The following is a 21323-nucleotide window of genomic DNA, read 5'->3' as shown; positions in this document are numbered from 1 at the left end:
CCCTGAACACTGAACTAGTTAACTGCTTGCAAAGGGAGTTGAGCAAAATTAGCATCAAACCCAACAAGAGATTCTGCCATGTACTGCACTGCCATCTTCCTGCTGCAGGCAATACCTGTTCCCCATGAAGAATCCCTGGAACTGTGCTTCATTTTTCAGTGTATGGAGCCAGTTTCACTCCTTTTGATTATGACAAGGTAAAACCTGGAAAAGAAACCTCATCTTGCTCACCCTTTCCAAAGGCAAGACAGGAGTAAGGCATCATTTTTGACTCTAACATATGAAGTCCATAGCTATTATGTCAAAAATCTTGCTAGCAACTGAGATGGTTCTTTGTGGAAAAATCCAGATTCTCCAACTAGCTTTCACAGTTATTAAGGCAGTCATAAATACTGAATTGTTCACAGTTCATTAAACCAACTAAAATAAATTTCAACTCACTTTTATAATTGTCATTGCTCACTAACACACGCAGATTTTGAAAGCTGTCACTAGATAAATATATCTTAATTATGAGTAGATATATATCAATATAAATATATATGTGTATATATATATACACACACAGAAATAAAGTTGAATGCAGTAACCCAAAACTTCAAAATAGGTGAGATAGTCTTTAGGTGGGATAACCCTTAAAAGTGTAAGATAAAAAACAACATGAAAAGGCTCTTGTTCTCATATTTCATCTGACAGAAAAAATGAATTTTGGTATTACAATAATTAAACACATAGAAAAAATTAGGCTATGATTTCGTAAAAATAATTTCTCTCAGGAATTCTGCAAATCCCTATCAAACTCCAAAGATTTTGCTTCTCCTTTATTTGACAAGACTTTGATGGTGTATGATAGAGACCCTGGCTTGATCAATCCCGAAAGGACAGAATACAAATCTCAACTGCTGCAGCAGGCAAAATAGGTATGAAAAGCTCCTGAGAGTGACCTTCCTACACAATTTGCTGTCCTCCTGTTTCTGTTCAAAGAAATACGATTATTCTGCATATTTTGATAGTTCTAATTCTGAGAAATAGTTGAAAAAATATTAAATATGTCAGAATAAAGTAAGAGAGGAAGGGGGGAAAAGACTCTCGAACTGATACAACTAACTATAGAGAAAAAAAAATTAAAAAAAGGCAAGAGACAATGTAATTCTGCTTTTGGTGATCTGTATGCGAAGCTGGTCTGTAACTGTACCTTCATTTTCTTCTTACTGAACACTTCATACCAGAGAAAGCAGGTTCACACATAATACCTTTCCTGTCAGTGCTGTTGCTTAATTAGTCAACAGGATGAGAACCTTATGATAAAAATAATTGAGTTGGGGCCTTCAGTCTCTGAAGAAAGGCATCAACATGTAGTATGTTGTCACAAGATGTGGGTTTTGTACACTGTGAATGGAAAAAGGGACACTGAGGTATTCTGCAGAAAAGGACTATACAGAACTTTGGTCTCAGACTATAAATGCTGCTTAGTCTACAGTGCAGGCTTCCATTTTTTAAATCCCTGTAATAAGTCAGTAATAAATATATTTATGTATACATTTTAACTATCATTCCCATTATGCAGCATGTTTTTTCAGTTATGATGGTCATCATACAAAACTTCAAAAACTTTTTTCTTACATCCTCCTCTAAATAACCAAGGGAAAATTACATGACATATAACATAGAACTTCATCATTTAGGTGCAACAGATACACAAACGTGAAAATGAGTCAAAAATCCACAAACAGAACAGTAATAGAAAGTAATTTGTTAAAAACACTTTTCTACAAATGACAGTATTAATTCTGCATACATTATTTCTTCATCTTGATTCTCAGGAGGAGACAGACTTCTCTCATGCTTTGTTGTCTTATTTTCAAATTTATTAGTCTTTATGCTGAAAGCAGGCAATTGCTGAGACAAAAGTGTATTACCAATGTTTTCAATACATTAATATGAACAATCAAACCTGTATTACAGCCCTGATGTTTTGAAACCACTACCTTTAAATTTGTATTAGATTAAATTATTACTTTTCTACTTGACAAAAGGTTTTGTAGACATATCAAAACTAAAGTCTTCCACTGTGTTTTCTAATGCATCAAATCTCTTTGCCATTTAATGGACCCCTCATCTTTCATTCTCTGCACAAGAGTGAGCAGTACATTATAAAAACACTCATTTCCTTGCCTCACTTTACTTCATTTAACTTGAACTATTTCTGGAATACATAAATACAGTGGCTGTGAGAATTTGTTTATGTAGGGTTACTCCATCTGCAGAATTATCCATCAGGAAACTGTACACCTTCTGAAATTTGTATTTCTTTCTGAAGGACTGAGTGCTCACTTCAGAAGCAGTGCTGGGCAAGAATGTACTCTTCACTGTGCCAAAACATTCAAAAAATACTCTTCATGCCATGATACAGAAATGAACTCCCTAGATGAAGTGATGGAACTGGAAAGTCAGTAATTCATTTTTTCTAATAACTCTAGGTTTTTTTCTTCTAGTTTTCTTCCTTCTGACAGCAAATATTGCATGTTTTCCTGCAATAGAATTTTTATTTTGAAGAGAAGCGAAAAAATCATACTGCTGGAATTTCCAGCAGACATTGTATAAGGAGGAATTTTCTCTCTGTCTTGACATTGACATTCAAGATTAGTTCCATTATTTTCTTCCTAATTAGCTTTTCCAAGAAAATTGTATGTTTGAAACAAACAGAATACTTTCCCTCAGGGCATCAGAAACTTAATCTTTCCAATTTCCTTTCAACGGTCATTGACAACAAAGCACTATATTGTAACTCAGTGGGGAATTAAGAACTATGTGACGTAAAAAATGGAAAAAGCACTATGTAAATAAATTCCACATAGATGTCAGTAAAAATATAGTAATGAAAAATCCTTTAAGCCACCTTCTTAATACCTGACAGAACTGCCTGCTCACATTAAAGTCTGTTTGCCTTTCAAAGGAGGTTAAGACACTAAATTTATACAAAACTGAGGAATTTTATATTCACAACAACACACTGAGTGATTAGCATTAAATCATTTGAAATATCATAAACAATGATATCATAAACAACATGAGATCTTTCCAATCACTTTATCCAGCAGTCTTCTTTGTGACTCAAAAGATTTTTTTTTCAACTTTAATCATTCCACAAAGATATAGTCCCTTACAGAACTCTTTATTTTCTTTATATCTGACATAAAAACCAATAATGTTAAGACACAATTACAAGATTATGGTAATAAACTGTAAGGCTGTTAACAACCTTTTAGATGGAAGTTGCACTTGTAAATATTATCAGTAAAAATAACTGTTGGAGTAGCTTTTGGATTCTGATCAACAAGTCACTAAAAAATAATTGCAGGTCTTTATTTAAAGATTTTTGAGAAATTAATTGAAAATTATAAGGTTTATGGCATATGGTACACTACCAGTATAGCCTACCAGCAAAAGACATTTACAGTATGCCTTTTCTGGACTGTTAACATGCAGACTTTCATATGCAGTACCCAGTAATTTCTACTTAATCCCATTTATAGATAATGCTGTGTACATATATGGTGTGTGTACCATACGTGTATATATATATATATAAGACATTACAGAACTTCTTAAAAGTAAATCTCTCATTCCTATGTAGATTTCAGCTTCAGTTGTGTCTCTTAAACAGAGTTCAGCAAGGTACTTACTGATGTGTAGAGGAAACCTTCTCCATTTAGGGCTATATACAACCCAGTCTTTACACCCTGGATAGCAACAACTCGAAGTCCCACTGGTATAAGGTTGAATAAAGCTATGAAGAAAAAACATAACCAGATATTAATATGCTATGACTAAAACAATATCCTAATAAATATCACTAGTAAAAAGAAACTATATAATAAACTGTATAATTTTTTTTTCCGATTTTGAAATTAGACTAATTCAGAAAAACCAGCTTCTTACAAAGTTCGTCCTCAGAATTAAAGCCTATCTATCTACCAATAAGTTCTGCAATAGTTTAGTATCTGGTACAAGTGTTAACTAGTAAATACAAAGCACAGCAAACTGGGCTGTAATCATTTATGCAGCACTGCAAACATGAACATCTGAGACAATCTGAATAGCGTCAAAGAGCCCACCAGTTCCCTCACCAACGTAGACTGATCATAAGAGTAATACTTATGCCCTGCAGAAAACATCTCCAATTCTGGCAAGCAACACAGAAGGTAATGGCAGAGGCTTAAAAGTTCATAAAGGCACCGAAATATGTACTTGACTCTAAATGTGCATAAATGTTATTGAGCTAAATACAGAACATGCTCAAAAACTTGGGGCTCTGTGCGTGCGTGTGTGGAGTAATTAGAAAATAATTAGAAAACTACCTAATAGCAAATACCGTAGGAATGATATATACCTCTGTAGTAACGAAACCAGCAACAACTTTGATCACTGTCTGAAAAAGACCAGTGTGAGGAGTGGGAGTTTACCAGCCTCACCACAGAAAAACACACAGAAAACCAGGAAAAGTTATATAAATTGGAGACATGAAAGATTCTTCTTCTAAAAATTATGCTAGCACACACCTATACTACATTTACTGACTCATACTAGAAAATCAGATGCAAAACACACATAAGTCTTGGAAGAAAAGCTCTAGATGAGACAGAGTTCATGCTAAATATTTTTCCATTCTGAATGAGTCAAGGACTCACAAGTCCTTGGATGAAAACCAAAAGCACAACTTTTGTATTCGACATATGCAGTGAGGACTACGGTTCTACTAAGTCAGGTCTCAGGAACACAGTAACATCTACAGTGAGTTCCTCAAAATTTAGGAAGGTCATTCAGAGATGTGACCAGAAAATGTACTGTATGAGGCTATCTGTAATCAGAATGCCAGAGCTAAAGCCAAAATCAAGAGAAAAAGTGTCATGTACTTGTAGTGGATAAGTACATTTCTCAAGGTATGAAAACTCCTGTTTGGTCAAAGGACACAAATCCACAGTTTGTTTATGATGAAAATGATCAATTCTTTACAACTGAGAAAAAGCATAGGTTGACTACTAGAACTTAAAGATAGAAGTGGATGAAAAAAAAAAGATACTTTTCCTTCAACATTGTTATGGAGAAAAAGAGTGTGTAACATTAGGTCTTTTTACAAACACACAAAGCCAGTATAAAGCTAGGAATTATAGCAGAGTACTTCCTAAAGGTGTAGAAAGAAAAATATATTCAAAAGAGCTCTAGAAGGACAGATAATTTTTGGGGGGGTTTACAAAGAAGAATAGAAAGGATGACAAGAATTAGCGTAAATAAATAGCATTTTAATTTCTGTAATTTCCAAAAGTCTCCATTATGTTAGGATCTTAGTGGGCTGTTCACTAGAAAAATACTGGATATCGACAAGGTTCCCTGTCTGTATTAGGATAAACAGTGAAATATGGCACTCATCGATAAGATATCCTAAGAGTATATAGGCTAAACACTGCATGGCTTGAGGGCTTTCAAATGTTCAATATAATCTGCAAGTTAAAAATTAAAGTCATTACCCTGAAAGGAAACAATTCAAAGCCAGTAAAATCACTGTTGTGGATGGTGGATGGGGAGTCTGTCAGAGAAAAACTAAGTTTCAGATAGCAATTGAGTTTGGGGTTTTTTCCTAGAAGAAAAGAAATTGCGGAGGAGGAGGAAACCTGCATAGAAACACCATGCTAGAGGGGGGGGGTAGCAACAATTGAAGGGGCACCAGAAAGAAAAAGCAAACAATACTTGTATAAAGACAAGAAATGAACACAAAAGACAAGTCAGCCATGAAAACTGCTATGGAAAAATAACTTCAAATCATAGAGTTCCATCAAAAAAATTCTGGAACATAGATATAATTTGCTGTATTGCCATTGAAAATAAAGTAGCAGAGCTAGAAAAAAACCCCAGCCACCACTGAAGAAGAATTAGAGGCTTGTAACAGGGCAGTGTTTTATGCAACTATAAAATTACTAGAGCATCTTATAGTTCCTGGTGAATTTAGAAAGCATTGAAGAGGGTATGTAATGTATCTTTTACTGCCGCTAGATTTTAATTGGAGACTGTCAGAGCTCCTGTAATTAGCCTAAGACCATAAAATTTTAGAGTATGATCTGAAATGCTGCAATTCTGCACATACAGAAAATTCAGTAAATTTCACAAAATCTTTCAGACTGGGTTGAAACTAGGCAGGTCAGTCTACATTCAGTTTTCAATTGACAAGTGTTCAGCAATATGTTTCATACTGGGGTCAGCAAAACATGTATCAGGAAGGTACAGTATGTGGTTTTTAGGTGCTTTGAAGGTGGCCAAAGGAAAGACAATTTCCTCCAGAACATGACTGTGCAGTACTCTTTAATGAACAAGACTTTTGTGCCTAATTACACATTTCAAACCTTCCTAGGATTCACCTGTGCTATCCCCCACTCTAATAAGAACCTGCTTTGAGAGAAGCAGAAAGCCTTCAAGAGTCTGCTGGCATTTCGGTTCTGCACAGCCAAAGCTATGCTCTTACCTGAGGGGGCTGTGAAAAAGAACCATTTCCCCAGCTTTCTTCTGTCTTTATGACATTGATCCAAAACCAAAACTGACTGGAGAGTGAGACTCCTGAACATCTTTATGTACCTAAACCCAGTTCAATGAGTCCATAGATGAGTTGAGAGAGGGGGCACCCTCTTTCAGCCTAGGAAATATAACTCTACCTGATGCTCAGTGTCCCTATACTGCACACTTAAGCAGAAAGCCCGGCGAATCCAAATGTAAATAAGACGTGGGAACACTAAGGAAAACAAAGGAACCAATCGGCAAAAACGGTTCAAGTAAAACCTTTTCTTCTTGTCAGCACTGAATCTGTGCACTCCCTTAGCTTTGATTTGTATTCCATCTAAACCGTGACCATAAAGCACACAGTTTCTCCTCCTTCTCCTAAGCCTACAAGCCTAAGCCTATTCCCAACACACACAAGTTCAGAAAATGGGGGTGGGGGGCGGTTAGCAGGAACAACTGGCATGAAAATGGTTATTTGTTTAGGTGTCATGGAGGAGACTTGCAGGAACTCCAAATCTGAGTTGTATTTTAATCCTCACAAAGCTTTAGTAAAAGTTTAAGTCCACTTTTATTTTTTTTGTAAGCAATCACTCCTTTCTTGAGCAAAACACAAAACCACCACATAACTTTTTCCTTCTTTTACACAATATCATCATAGTCTATTAATTTGAAATCTGAAATGCCTAAAATCAGATATTTCCATTTACTTATGAAAGTCTATGTAGGTACAACTGACTTGTAGCTACAAGAAAATTGCTATTGCAGATCACTGTTTTTCTCAAGAAGCTTGCTAAAAAAACGATTGTTTAAGGCTTATAAATTTGCTGTCTCTTCTGAATGTGCTGTGCTCTTGTGTCAGTTAACAAAACTTTCCACAGCACCAAATCTCCAATCAGATCAAGGCAACTATTTCTTTAATTTGTTTTCATCTGCAGACGCACAGGCAAAAATGGCGACTCCATCAGAACATCTCTTAGATTGGCAATGAGTGCAAAAAGGTTGGTATTTAGAGGTCTGTCCATCCGTTTCTTATGGAGCAAACCCATTTTACCTACCTGACTTTACACAAGACGTAATTAAAACATAACTGAACATGGTCTTCACTGACTCTGTTAGACTAAGATTATCCCAATGGGAGAAACAGGCTTACCTAACTCCCAGAGGTGGTGTAGGTAGATGAGTAAATGCCTGTATAATTCTTAGAAGACAAACTTCAGTAAAAAGCAATGTGAAAATCAGGCTGCAGGTATTTCAGTGCAGTAATCCAAATTTAACGTTCATTAATCCAAATTTAACAGCACTGCAGGTGTTGTTTTTTAATCTTCATGTGCTTTATTTCTGTCTAATTATCTCCTTTACTTTAAAAGCGTGCTGTAAAGATTATTTTAGTTGTATCTTCAAACCAAAATGTGATAGGGGTAGGTACTTTAGAAAGACACTAAAAAGTTAATACTTCCATAGTCAATTTGGAAGATATAAATAAAATATTAGGAGCATGCATTAAAAGATGAAAATAAAGGAATGTTAAATGGTTGCAGGATTTTCTTGAACAGCAACTCTACCAGATACCAAGCCTCACAAGGAGGTAAAGCACGCTGCAGAATAATAAAGGAAGAGATGTGCACAACAAAGCCAAATCAAAGTTGCTTGGTTAACGTTAACTTTGTCATTTATCAGCTTATGAAATAAGGCTAATTATCAATGAGTAATGCTCTTTTAATTACAGCATGTTATAAACATGTTCTAAACATGACTGTAATTCATAAGGGGCGCAAATAGCAACATTTGAGTGTTACAATCAGGTCTATCTCCTATAAAAGAAAGTATCACCATTTATGTTGAATTTTTTCAGTGGTTGTTGGCTGAGATACACTCTCTAGGTGAATCAAAAGAAGCCATAGATCTCAAAGATTTAGGGTTTTGATCTCAGAAATTAAAGAATCAGAATTGTCTGTTTCTCAAATTTATTAGTCTTCCTACAGAACCTACCCTTCATTCATAAGACAAAACTTTGAAGACAGACCAAAACCTAAAAATGAGCCGGTTTAGGTGGGGAGGACAGGAGGAGAATGTTATGCTTGTTACCAGAAGCACATATGGAAATCTCTTCTATTTCTTTATGATTTCTGTGTAGTAGCCTGTAGCTTTCCTAATTAATAATGATAAGGCCCGTGGACAACACTGAAGCAAGTTGCGTTTGCAACTGTAAAATCCAGGAAAATTAGAGCTAGAGAAGGGCAGCTACACTGAGTAGGACCTCAGTAATCAAGCCTACAGCTTTAACCACAGTCACTCCTGCCTTTGCTACAAGCATGCTCCAAAAGCAAACCATAAACTGTAAGGCATTAGAGAAACAAAAAAGAGAAAACCAGCTAAAATAATAAAAGTAATGTATTAAAGCTTCTTTTCACATATGATTGAGAATGGGGCAAAAAAACCCACAGACTGAACACACAAGATTGCTTAAGCTAACAGCCTTGATCTGGTGATGTGATCTAAGGAAACTCAGCATCATTAACCAATGGTTGTATTAATTCACACTCTTTCACAAAACATGATTAACTTGGATAAGTTATACATAGAAATTACAACACTAAACTGAAACCTATCAGTCTGTTGAGGTTGAGTTCTAATATCATGGCCATCAACATGAACAGACGAAAGTACCTTCAGGGATGTAATTACAAGTCACATCTTTCTTCCTTTTTCATGGAAGGATTTGTGTGCAGCAATGTACTAAAAATCTTGCCATCTCTCTGCAGACTCTAGCCTTTACTCAGACTTAAGGCAAGCTGGGACAATGGCTTGCACTAGAGCAGCTGATTAAATCCACTGGTACAACTCATTTTGACTTCAAATAGAAGCAAAATGTCAGTAAAGAGACTACTGAGAAGCTTTAAAGACATCTTAATGGTTTATGCTACCTCTCTGTAACACTGTGACTCCAATAGTGTGTAACTTATTGTTTACTGACATATATATAAAATGAGTACTAAATGATATAGGCACTTGAGGGAATTTTAACTTCAAGCACTCCTCTGACTGCTTGACACAGAATACCTTGCAGAAGCACAAAAAGTAGCAGCATGACTAAGCTTCAAACAGTTTCCTTGCTGAAGACAAAAAAGAAAATACATCTTTTTCTGACTCTTACGCCTTGCTTTTCTGACACCCATTTACTCAGATGGACAGTGCACTCTCTTCAGGGACAGTGAATAGTGCAGAAGACAGGTGGAAGGCTGGCAGAGATGCACACCATTTGGTGGTCTGTATTTTCTTTTTTTATGAACACAATCAAATGGAAGTCATCTTCACTATCAAGATAAGCATATTATCTGTCCTACTGACAGCTAATATATGTCCATCCCTTCACCCACTGGGCACATTAAATAGGCAGTCTGTAAACACTGTGGTCAGAAGCAGGATTTTCTCCTTGGGCCACTGCCAGAAGTTATTTACCTGTAAGTCTCAGACAGAAATTATCATGCTAAGGAGCTCAGAAAACAAAATATCAAAATACTAGTAATTTTATCCATAAGAAAATTATTGTTTTAAAGTAAAAGAGAGAAGAAAAACCAAAATATGCTGCAATAAACAAAAGGAATAGGAAAAAAATTCAACAGGAAATGGAAGGAAATAAAATGGAAAGGGAAAAAAATAAGGAGAAAGACTGTCAGCACAAAAGAAACAGACACATATTCATATCTTTTTATATTAATGAATAGACCAACTAGATCAATCTTTTCAGCTCTTAATATAGTGTTGATTCATCTATACCAGCAAAATTTCAGGTGGACATTATAGGCCCCCCTGGCAAACACATTAATTTTGCATTCTGTTCTAAACTGTCTTTATTAAAAAATATTTTAAAATTGGACTAGTGAATAAAAAATAAAGAATCACACCAGTTAAAGACAGAAAAAAATACTCTTATGGAAAAAAATTAGCTTAAAAATAATTTTGAAGTAAAACACAATGTTATCGAACAATATTTATCCAAAATACACAATATTGCTGTCTGGTATTTGGTTGAGTTTGGAGAAGTTCTATATTTCCTAATATTTATAATATTAATCATAATATTATAATGATACAGATATAATAATTATAATATTATAAGTCACTCTGCATTTTGGAAAAAGAAGAATAAAAGAGATGGATAGACAGATGGAAAACCAGAGAGGCAGGGAAGAAGGGAGAGAAAGGTAAATTAAATAGTAAGCAAAAAAAAAAAAAAAGATTTGTGAAGCTGACAACAGCAAAAAGAGAAAAGTAGTATGGTCCGGTTTTGCAAAGAATCCAAATTCATAGAGTTCTAAGATTTAAAAAAACCCTCAGAAAAAACAATAAAACTTTGCAAAATTATTGTAGTCATACACACCTTCTCGCTGAAGCTGAAAATAAGAGAGATGGGCAGAGAGAGACACGCACTCGCACTCTAAGATATATTTCTCAGACCTCATCTAGGCAAAGCTTCTATAAAAGGCAATAATAGTCTTGTCTGTATAAGGTCTTAGTATCTAGTCCAGTACAGAAGTGGGCATGAGAGATGGACACACTGAGGGAAGAAAATAAACAAGGAATGGGGTGGGGAGGGAGGGTGTGGGGAGGAACAAAAACACTTGGAAAGCAGGTAGAGAAGTACACATCAAAATAGATTAATCAGCTTTTCTCACTTTAAAAAAACAGAACAATAAAAGATGATCATGTTATCTGTTGATGAAAAGTGTTATAAATGACAGCCATGCATTAATAGATAAAATAAGACCTTACCAATGTAAAGCAGAAACCTCAAATCCCCTAATTTCTGTAGCCTAATTCCAAGATTTTTGAGGAAACTGAAGGCTTATTTATGTATATGTATGCATAACAAGAAGATAAACTTTTGTATTAAAAGTGCCTAAAATAGAACTCAAGGTCACACAGAAATGTTACTTAAATATGTCATTATAATTAAAATATACAAAATACAAATCAACTGTTTTTAGAGTAAGAATAGGCTTTTTTAGTTATCATTTGCAGCTGAAGTTACCAAACACATATATCCTCATTGAATGAAAATATGTGGCCTTATCATAGGAAAAGTGTATTAAAGCAGTCAGCCACATTGCCTTTCAAGACTGCTTTTGTTTGGAATATTTTTGAAAACTGTCACTGATGCAGCCCCTACAGTGGCAGAAATTTGTTTAAGGTCTTTGGAACTCTTTCTGGTATAGGGACTGTAGGATTTTTAGCCCCAATTCAGCAAGGTACTTCAGTGTGTGTTTTAAACAGGACTTTAATAGTTAAATGTACATTTATTTGCTTTGCTGAATCAGGGCCTATATATCCAGATTTTTCAGGGAAATTTAGTTTCCATCTCTTTTTTTCTTTGTTATTTATTGGAAAGTAAAAGAAATAAGTTAAATATATAATTTTTATTAAAATATATTTTAATGTAATTTGACCATTTTTATAAAATTACCAGAAGACAACCATTGGCCTAAATATCTCACTCGTGAGGTCCATGGGCACTTACACCTTTCTCTTCAGAGGGAACATATTTAGGCCAATGTCCTGTATGAGCCATGCTGGTGGTCATCAAGCTTCAAACAGACAGAACCCTCCTCCTTTGAACAAAACACATTCAGAAACCCTTTAAAGGCATTAACACGGTGTCTGTGCATACACATTCGAGGGATGCGATCTGTGTGTGCAGTTAAGACATTCCCCTGGGGCAGTCACTTACTAGAATTACTGCTGTCATCCTTGGTTCCATCGAGACTTCCATCGGGGTGCATTTGCAAGTAGTAGCCTTGCCTGCAATATAACCTGGTCACTATACCCTTGAGCTGGGGATCTGAAAGACAAACATATTTTGTCACTAGCCTCAAAACTTTTTCCAAGAGTTATCCCTACTTCTCTCACTGTAGGAGGAAGTTTGGTGAAGCAGCATTGCTGTCTTAAAAGTAAGTACTACAACAGGATGTGTGCGGATGGAGATGGAGAAAAATCTTGCTGCAGAGTGTTATTAGACCAGTCGTGTGTCCTGTTCTCTGCCTCCAACATTCCTCATTACAATTAACACAGGTAAAACAGAGAAAAAAGAACATCCCAAATACCCACAGTCAAAAGCTTAAACCAGATTAAACCCTGCAAAAAATTTTAGACTTCAGCAACAAGTATAGTCCCTTACAGAAAATAACAAAACATTTGAAAAAATCTACTCGTTTCATACATGTTAGTAACTTACTGTACTGCACACAAGTTTTGAGGAAACTGGAAGGAAAAGGTCTGTTTCCTTTCCTACTGAAAGTGATAGACTAATCTGGTATAATTTGTAACAGTACCATCTGAAGAGTTCCCAAAATATTTTACCAATCTAGAAGCGGATTCAACCCACCAACCCTCTTACAACCCCCAGGGAAAAACACCCATGATCAGGGCAAGATATAACCTTTCTTCAACAGAGGGGAAAATCCTCAGTAAGCTAAAGCCATGGGAAATTTAGGTAGCTGAACAACGAAGGTACTCTCTGCATATATGAAAATTTCTAAGAATTGGACAGGGATTGCCAAGTTGCAAATTTTTTGATTCATAGCATGGATGTTGCCTTACCAAATTACAAACTGAGCTGTTTCAAAACTGGTTCAGAGAAAGAAGACATCACATCTTAAAAAAATTAAACAGCACTACCTCTGTGTGATATTGGTATTAATGTTGTTAAACATTAACTATCAGGCCCAGCTCCGGGTAGCCAGTACATAAACTTGTGAGAACATTAGCATTAAAAGCATCTATGTCATATCATACTTAGTTCCACAGTAGTGAGCTAAATTCATAAAGATTTTGATACAGATATGTAACAAAGAGGTGAACTTCTAAGACAGAAAGTGTCTCCATGTAACCCTGTGGCCAGAATATAAAATCCTCCTTGAATCTGTGTATAATTGCTCTCACAACTAATCAATCTGGGTTACTTACAGTATCCTATGGGGAGGTGAAAATAAACACTAATAAACAAAACTTGCTCTAAGTTGTATGTTCAGAAGTTTTCCATAGGGGCTTGGTTCTATGAAATTATTCTGAAAATGTTTTTATTGAGTATCCAAATTACAAAGTCATATTAAACAATAAACCCATCTAAATTAATAATACAAGATTAAACTGTAAATATAATAAAACTGTTGCTATAAATAGTAACACTGTAAGACTTCTGAGGCATGCAAATAAATAACATAATCTTTTGATGATTAACATGTAAGTACATTACAACTTATTTTTTTAAATTTATTGTACCTGCAGATTTTACTTTCCATGATTTTTTAAATTAGCAAAAGTTTTTCAGTCTTTATATAGGAATACTCAGAAAGAAATATTTTTAAAAAATTTATAAACATGTAAAGTGTATTATCTTTTAATGTCTCCATCAACTTAATCAGGCAACTCAAAACTATTTTCATAATTTAAAAAGGAGTCAAGACCTATTTCATATCAATGTATGCTTTCAATGTGTACTTTCAAACTGACAATTTTAAACATGCTTACTTAACACGTATTAAAAAGGGCATTTTTAAAGACTAAATAAAATAATTTTTAAAATGTTATTAAAACTAGATCTTTAAATATTATTTACAGGAAAAGTATCAGCATTTTGAAAAACACTTTCTATACCTATAGAATTATGAATAAATGATTATTTATCAACGCTTTCTAGTGCAAAGTTTCATAGGAAGGCAAAGCACAGTCAACTCACTGTCACCAGTTGTTTACATTTATTGCTTCAAGGGAAGAATGTCAAACTTAGAAGTGACTTTCAAAGTTGTTCTTTACACTTATTATATTAATTTTTCTAAATTGACAAATCTAGTTTCTAACAATCATTTGAGTATGTTTTCATCAAAAGCATTATTTAAAGTTAACCCTGCTTTACCAACCATCCAAAATTATACCCAAATGAAAGTATCTTAGTGAATAGCTATCCACTTCAGTTAGCTTTTCAGCCTATGTGTGATGAGACAGAGTATGAATCCTCCATTTATTTGTTCACTCAGATCCAAACATAGCAAAACAATAACTATTGTTATGTAGCAAGTGAAACTTTCTTCTTACTTTGTTGGTTTTATTTTTTTTTCTGTGGATTATCAGAATCTTTTTTACCTAAGAACATCTTTTCTACCTTAAGGCCCCCCCTGTCCTTGGTGAGATTAAAACTTGTATTCCTAACAAGTAATTTAATCATGCATATTTTACTAGTTCTTGATTCTAATCTTTAGTAAACATATATCACAGTACATCAGATCACAGAATCAAAGTAAATAACAACTAGATGTTTTAACTCAACAGTGCTCTGAAAACTGGGCAAACTGGAAATTAGACACAGTACTTCTTTGATCTTATCCAAAACGGAACCCAGATTTAGTGATAGAGTTGTATGAAATGACACATCAATCTCTATGTGAGTCATAATAAGCAATAGTCACAAAGACTACTCCATACAGCTTCAAGGTAAATATCTCCAAGATGAAGCAGACAATCCTGTCAAACAAGGAATTTATCTCTTCCCCTAGTAGAAAGATAAATTACTCTTTCAGGTCCTTTTTGAGACACCTGAGCAGCAAGCAGAGAAGAGAAATCTGGTAGTCCTTGTATTTCTATGGTATTTTTTCCACCCATTGCCGCTTAATAACATTACAGGAACAGTCTTAGCTTAAGATGTTTTACAAATGAGCTTCTCAAATCCTTCTGGACCATACTTTCTTTTAGTTTATCTTTTTTTTTAATGCAGGAGCAAGCAGCAAAGCCCAGAAAAAATAGCAGAAGACTGATGCTGCCTGTCCACAAGGGTACTGGGTATGTTACCTTTCTTTAACTCTTCCGGTAGTGACACAGACAGAAGACCAGCATTTATTCTTGTCCATTAAACCCCACACATGCCTTTATCTTCCCACATGTAAGAGTAAGAGAATGGTAAGAAAATACAACAAAATGATAAACCACAAATGAACATGATAAGGGTGATTTTATTATAGATATACTGCTGCTAGTTTTCTCCAAGTCCTAGTTGCCGCACTGAAGTGTTTTTTGTGAACAATACCATTTCTATATAATTTTAAACACCTTGACTTCAGGGGAAAACAAACAAGAAAACCAAACTTCACCATGGATCAACAATCAAAGTTCAACATCTCCTAAAGATTTTCACTGATCTTATTTTGCACCTTGACTTCTGAAATTGAACAGTTCTGTGTGACATGTCAGTAAAGCCCTACTGTGGAAAAAATTATTCTGACTTGTGGTTATTAGAGGTTGTCATTTAAAATTCAAAGACATACTGAATGGACAAGCAACAGTTTTCTTCCACAGCAATTTGTGTGACAGCAGCCACTTGCAGCCCACTTTTATTGGTTTTTTTCCTTGTCAGTGGTAATGGCAGGATGCATGATTGCAGTTAGCATGCACACTCTGCCAGTAGCTTTTCTGATGTCTTCAACAAAGGCAGAGTTTAATTAAGATGTCTTCTCTCCCCAATAGTGGTTACAAAAATGGCTTTGGCATTAACTCAAGGCAGCCTAAATGCAGCTCTTGCTCTAGAACAATTATGACACTTCATGTTTTGAATTTCGAATATTTTCTGTTCACAAAGAAAATGGTTTTAGCATCTTCTTCCCCACACTGACACACTGCCAGTTCTTTTTAGAAATTTTATAGATTTAAAATAATCTAAGGGACAAACTCATTAAATATGAATGTTAAGACATAAATGAATTTACTAGAAGAACGATGTTGAATATGCCCACTGTATATTAACACCATGAAAAATTAATCCCTCAGTATCCACTGGAGTTTTAATTTTTAGTTTTTACCAGAGGAGGGCTTTTTTAGCCTGTCATTATTTACTCCCTCTTCTGTGTAAAGGTACTAAATAAAAGCCTGTTTGAGATGACAAGCAAATGTTTAATGGTGGGTTAGTCTCATATCAACTTACATTCTTATGGAGAATAAACTTTCCAGTCAACTATCAGTCTGTCAAAAAATGAATTGCTCAGTGAGCCAAGTGAAAGTCGGTATTTAGAAGTATATTCTGCTCAGATAGCATAGCATCGAACTCATGATAATGACTGGTAGCTCCAGGTTCTTCATCTTTATTCTTGTCCTTTATTCTTTGCATTTCTCTCCTGCTGTTCTTACTTTTGGATATTTCAGTACTAAAAGCACCACTCACGTTTGGTCCAGAAAAAAAATGAGATTTATGGTCCTCCAATAGTCACTGTGACTTGGCTGTCATTTTTTGCTTGCTGATATTATGGTCAGCATTTGTTAGGAATCTTCTTCCTCATCTATTGAACTTTATTTGAATTGTGAAAAAAACCCATTTATAGTTCGCATTAGGATTTTAAAAAAGTCAACCCCTCAAAATTCTGCAACCCGCAGATTTCTTTTGAAGTTGGGAAGTAAAATACCCACCCAAAGTTGAGTGTCTCATCCACTCCAAACATCTCATTAGTTTGTAAGGCCTGGGACATGTAAAAGGCCCCTTTTCCTGACTTCTCACACAAGAGTACCCCAACAACAGGGGGGATAAGAGGGAGAGGCGGTGTTGGACTGAGATTCTTGCCATCTTTCTTGCTGAAGCATCTCTACCTTGGGCAATAATTAACTACCCCCCCTAGGCAGGATTAGACCCCATCCACTATACCACAGTTCAAGACAATCTCAAGACCAATCACCGCACAGAAAGCTATTATTGCTTCAGTTTAGTGTCTGGATACTTTTTAATGTCTCCCTACTGCTTAGTATTTTAGAAACATATTCCACCAAGCAATTCAGCTCCAGAAGCAAGGACCAGATCCCATGTAAATGACACTTCCTTTTTTTAAAATTCTCATTTCAGCTACCTCAGTTCCTACTGTAATGCTTTTCCCAGCTTCCAAAAGTAATTTTCTTCTCAAGCATACTGTTTATGTTTAATTGCAACAGTACTCAAAGAGGTACAGTCAGTACAGATGATCACATTACACTACTTTTCCCTTCTTTTTGGCAAGTCTTGCATCATCATTCCAACACGTTAAAGTGCAGAGCCTTCTGATACGCATGTTACACCCTCACAAAGGCAAGCTTCCTGAAGCAAGTAGTCAATGGGGAATTCAAAATGCAGAACTTTTTATGTCATTTAAAGGTGATAAAATCCTAAATAGGCATCTAAAACAATAATGTTCCTTTGTTATTAAAGTTTTCAGCTGTTTCTGAACCTTTCAACATTCAAAAGCTTTATACACTCCTAATTTCTTTATTAGACTGTCCTATAACCTGGTGTCTCAATGTTTTCAAGTTTCTGATTGTGTTGTTTCTACTTTCATTCTTAATAGGGAAAGATAAAATGTAGATATTTATATCCTAAAGCTCTCTGATTTTAAAAGTAATGTTTTCAATATCTCATAGCATACATCAGAAAACTAAAACTTAATTAAAAACTTTAAAGAAAAATATTTTTAAAAGAAAGTTTTGCTTTATTCAGGGCAGAGGGGAAAAAGGATATAATGTGAATTCAGAAAAGCAATAGCTTCCATTATTCCCTGTTCCCATAAGTAATAATAGTACTTGTTCTGAAACATGGTGGCTTTCTCTTTGCTCACTTATTTTTCTGTTCTCATGATGATTACAAGGCATTCAACTTTGGTGTTTATTTTTAACTCTACTTTTTATCCATTTGTGCCTCACATCACAAGCTCATCTCCCGCAGAACCTCACTTTGAGAGCACATTTAAGAGACAGAGAGTCCTCCTACGTTCCTGCGCTGTCATTGTCATTGGTACTTCCACAGCGTTTATGAAATTTCCTGGTAAACTATGAAAGTGGGTTGGAGTTCTGCAAAATGGTTGCTTTTCTTGAAAGCACAGCATTATACCCTTTGTGCTGGCATCCTTGCCTTTGTATTGCAAATGTTTTTATGTTAACTGAAAAATGTGCTCCCTTCCGTTTGTGGGCAGTGACATTTTTTCTCTAGGTCTCGCAGTACATTTCAAACTACATTAGATTTGTTTCTTGCTACATGGTTTTATTTGAACAAATTTGATTGTCAGTAGAATTACAGCAACTTGGCTTCTAGCTGGGATAATTTATATCTGTTCAGATTTACAAGATAATTGGATTTAATAGACTTGTCTACAGCATAATCATTAATAGTCTCCTTTACCGGGCATATTATTTTTGAAGGGTATTTGTTGGAAAGAGAAGAAGTTTAGGTTGTTCAGAATAAACATTGTTTCAAAGTCACAATTTTACACGGTTATGGTAGTTCAATTTTAGTAAATTCATTTAACTGTCAGCATTTCTCTTTCTACTGGACCAAATTGTACACTCTAATGGTTCTGATCTTGCAACACAGGGATTTCTTGGGAGATTTCTGGCTAAATACTGCCTTCCACTGTTGACCCGTGTTTCTTCTAATATGTTAAAATACAATGATTGCCAGTTTTTCAATATCTAAAATAGCTTATGTTGTACACAGGAATATTGAGAAGAAGCTGGTGTCTACTCCCAAGCTTACTTAGATAGCATCAGTTAGAGTTTAATATATTTGACTATCATCTAACAAGCATCATCTTCCACTCATGAAAACAAAATCCATTTTTGCACCTATATTCTCTTTCTCAGTTTACTCAAAATGCTAAAAATTCTATTGTCTACATTCCATGCTAGAGAAGTCTTGTTATTACAATTTTTATTTGTTCTTTTTACTTTTCACAAGCCTAAAAAATACCCTTTCTTACTGAACCTTATTGACTTGGACAAAATAATTTTCTAGTATTTTGTTTAGGACCCCTTCCTATACCTGAACATCTTAGTTCTACATGGTGTATTCTTGATTCTGAATTCTGACACTAAAATATTGACATTATACAAAAATTGTTTAATGTTTACCTTAAAAAAAAGGCATCGAACAATAGATTCCAGAATTAAGTAATTTCTGTGTCTGCATTTTTGCAATAATCTCTACTTTGTTAGCTTTCCATAAAAAGGCTTTGTTAAAGACCAAACATAATTTTAGTCACACTCAAAAAATACCAAGGCACCACAACATGACAGATTGTATTACCATTTAACTTACATATAGATTTGAGTAATGCATTGCCCTTTGAATGAGTAAATAAATGAGTTTTAAGAATGAGATTTCTCTGTAGATATCACTGAACATTGAAAGCACAATAGGATGGGCATAGATGACCTTTGCAAATGTAACTGAATATATTTCTCATAACACCCAACTTACCAAAGAATGAATTTGATACTCCCTTTCCTAGATAATTTCTATTTCTGGAACTCAATGTTTAAACATTATATTTATTTTTACAAATTTTACTATTTATCTCCTTGCATACTGCATCACAAAACAATGAAGTATCTGAAGTCAGCTTCTATTTTTTTCACCAACTGATTAGAACTAAATCCTAAAGCACTTAAACCATCTATTCTGAAATATTTAAAGCCATCACGGTAATGGTCAATGGAGAGAGGACAAAAGGATAATCTGCAAAGCTAAGTATTGAGTCCTAAAACACACTCTATTTTCTATTGCTACATTTGGGAAGCTTCCATAATACCAAGTAGCAGGAGTCCTTAATTTGTGATTAACTTCATTTAATTCTTGCCAGAATATATAAAAGTCTACAAAATGAAGGGGTATATTCCCTCTGCTTAGATATGCAAACCCATTCCTTCTGAAATATGCTTTTCAAGAACATGGTGTATTAAATTTACTTCTACTTTCTTGCCAAAATACTGAAAGAAGCCATTCACATTACTTTCAAGAAATTTTAAGTTGCTGACTAGTCTCAAAAGGGGAGGCAAACAGAAATTGCACTGACAATGAACCGGTACAAGGGAGATTTATCCCAGTTAGGAAGTGATAATCAGGAAATGTAGTATATAGAATCATAGAATCTATATAGTATGGAAAGATCTTTAAGATGATTAAGTCCAACCATTAACCCAGCACTGCCAAGTCCACCACTTCCTTAGCAACACATCTACACCTCGTTAAATACCTGCAGGTATAGTGACTCCACCACCTCCCTGGGCAGCCAGTTTCAGCGCTTGAAAACCCTTACCATGAAGAAATTTTTCCTAATATCTAATTTAAGCCGTCCATGGCACAACTTGAGGCCATTTCCTCTTAACCTGTCACTTATTGCCTGTGAGAAGAGACCAATACCCACCTGTCTTCCACCTCCTTCCATGTAGTTGTAGAGAGCATTAGGTCTCCCCTGAGCTTCCTTTTCTCCAGGCTAAACTCCCCCGCTCACTCAGCTGCTTTCCATAAGATTTGTTCTCATGTGGTATGTCAGAGACACATTTCAGAGCAAAGATTCAGTTTTCTTTGATACTGAACAACATATAAAGTTTTCCTCGTTTCAGATGCAGCAGATTCCAAATATCTCCTAATGTTGCAGTCTCATTTCTTACTGCCACCACCATAAACATATACATTACTACATTTTATAAAATTGCAAAAAATCACAAACTGTCATTTTTACATGACAGTTTCTTGAGTTAAGTAAATTGAACTGAGATTCGTGCAGCTTTAAACACATAAATCAGAAAGTCAAAAGAAACAGGAATTGTTCTTTTTCATCAGTGCTAACCATTTAGTGCAATGCAAACTTCTGATTAATAATACGATAAAACCATCAGACAGTAACAAAAGACAAATAAACCTGTTTCATATTAAAAAAAAATAAAATCACACAAAAGGAATTAAAGACGTTGATAAAATAATTACATTTCAATTTAGT

The 21323-nt window shown here is 34.9% G+C and overlaps 1 protein-coding gene across 5 annotated transcripts in view; it reads right to left on the bottom strand.

The window, feature by feature from the left end:
- The window catches only part of FGF14 (fibroblast growth factor 14), a 394964-nt gene that overhangs the window by 79892 nt on the left and 293749 nt on the right, over positions 1-21323 (bottom strand). For 3 of the 5 annotated variants that reach the window (XM_027644461.1, XM_027644498.1, XM_027644471.1), the window contains 2 exons: positions 12278-12388; positions 3687-3790 (listed from right to left, as the gene is read on the bottom strand). In XM_027644461.1, coding sequence (XP_027500262.1) covers positions 3687-3790; positions 12278-12388 — 215 coding nt within the window. The remainder of the gene's footprint in view (positions 1-3686; positions 3791-12277; positions 12389-21323) is intronic. The other 2 variants (XM_027644481.1, XM_027644488.1) reach the window with 1 other exon arrangement.

Source organism: Corapipo altera, unplaced genomic scaffold (genome assembly GCF_003945725.1).
Source record: "Corapipo altera isolate COAL_440 unplaced genomic scaffold, ASM394572v1 0, whole genome shotgun sequence".
NCBI lineage: Eukaryota > Metazoa > Chordata > Aves > Passeriformes > Pipridae > Corapipo > Corapipo altera.
This window is presented reverse-complemented; position numbering and strand designations above follow the sequence as displayed.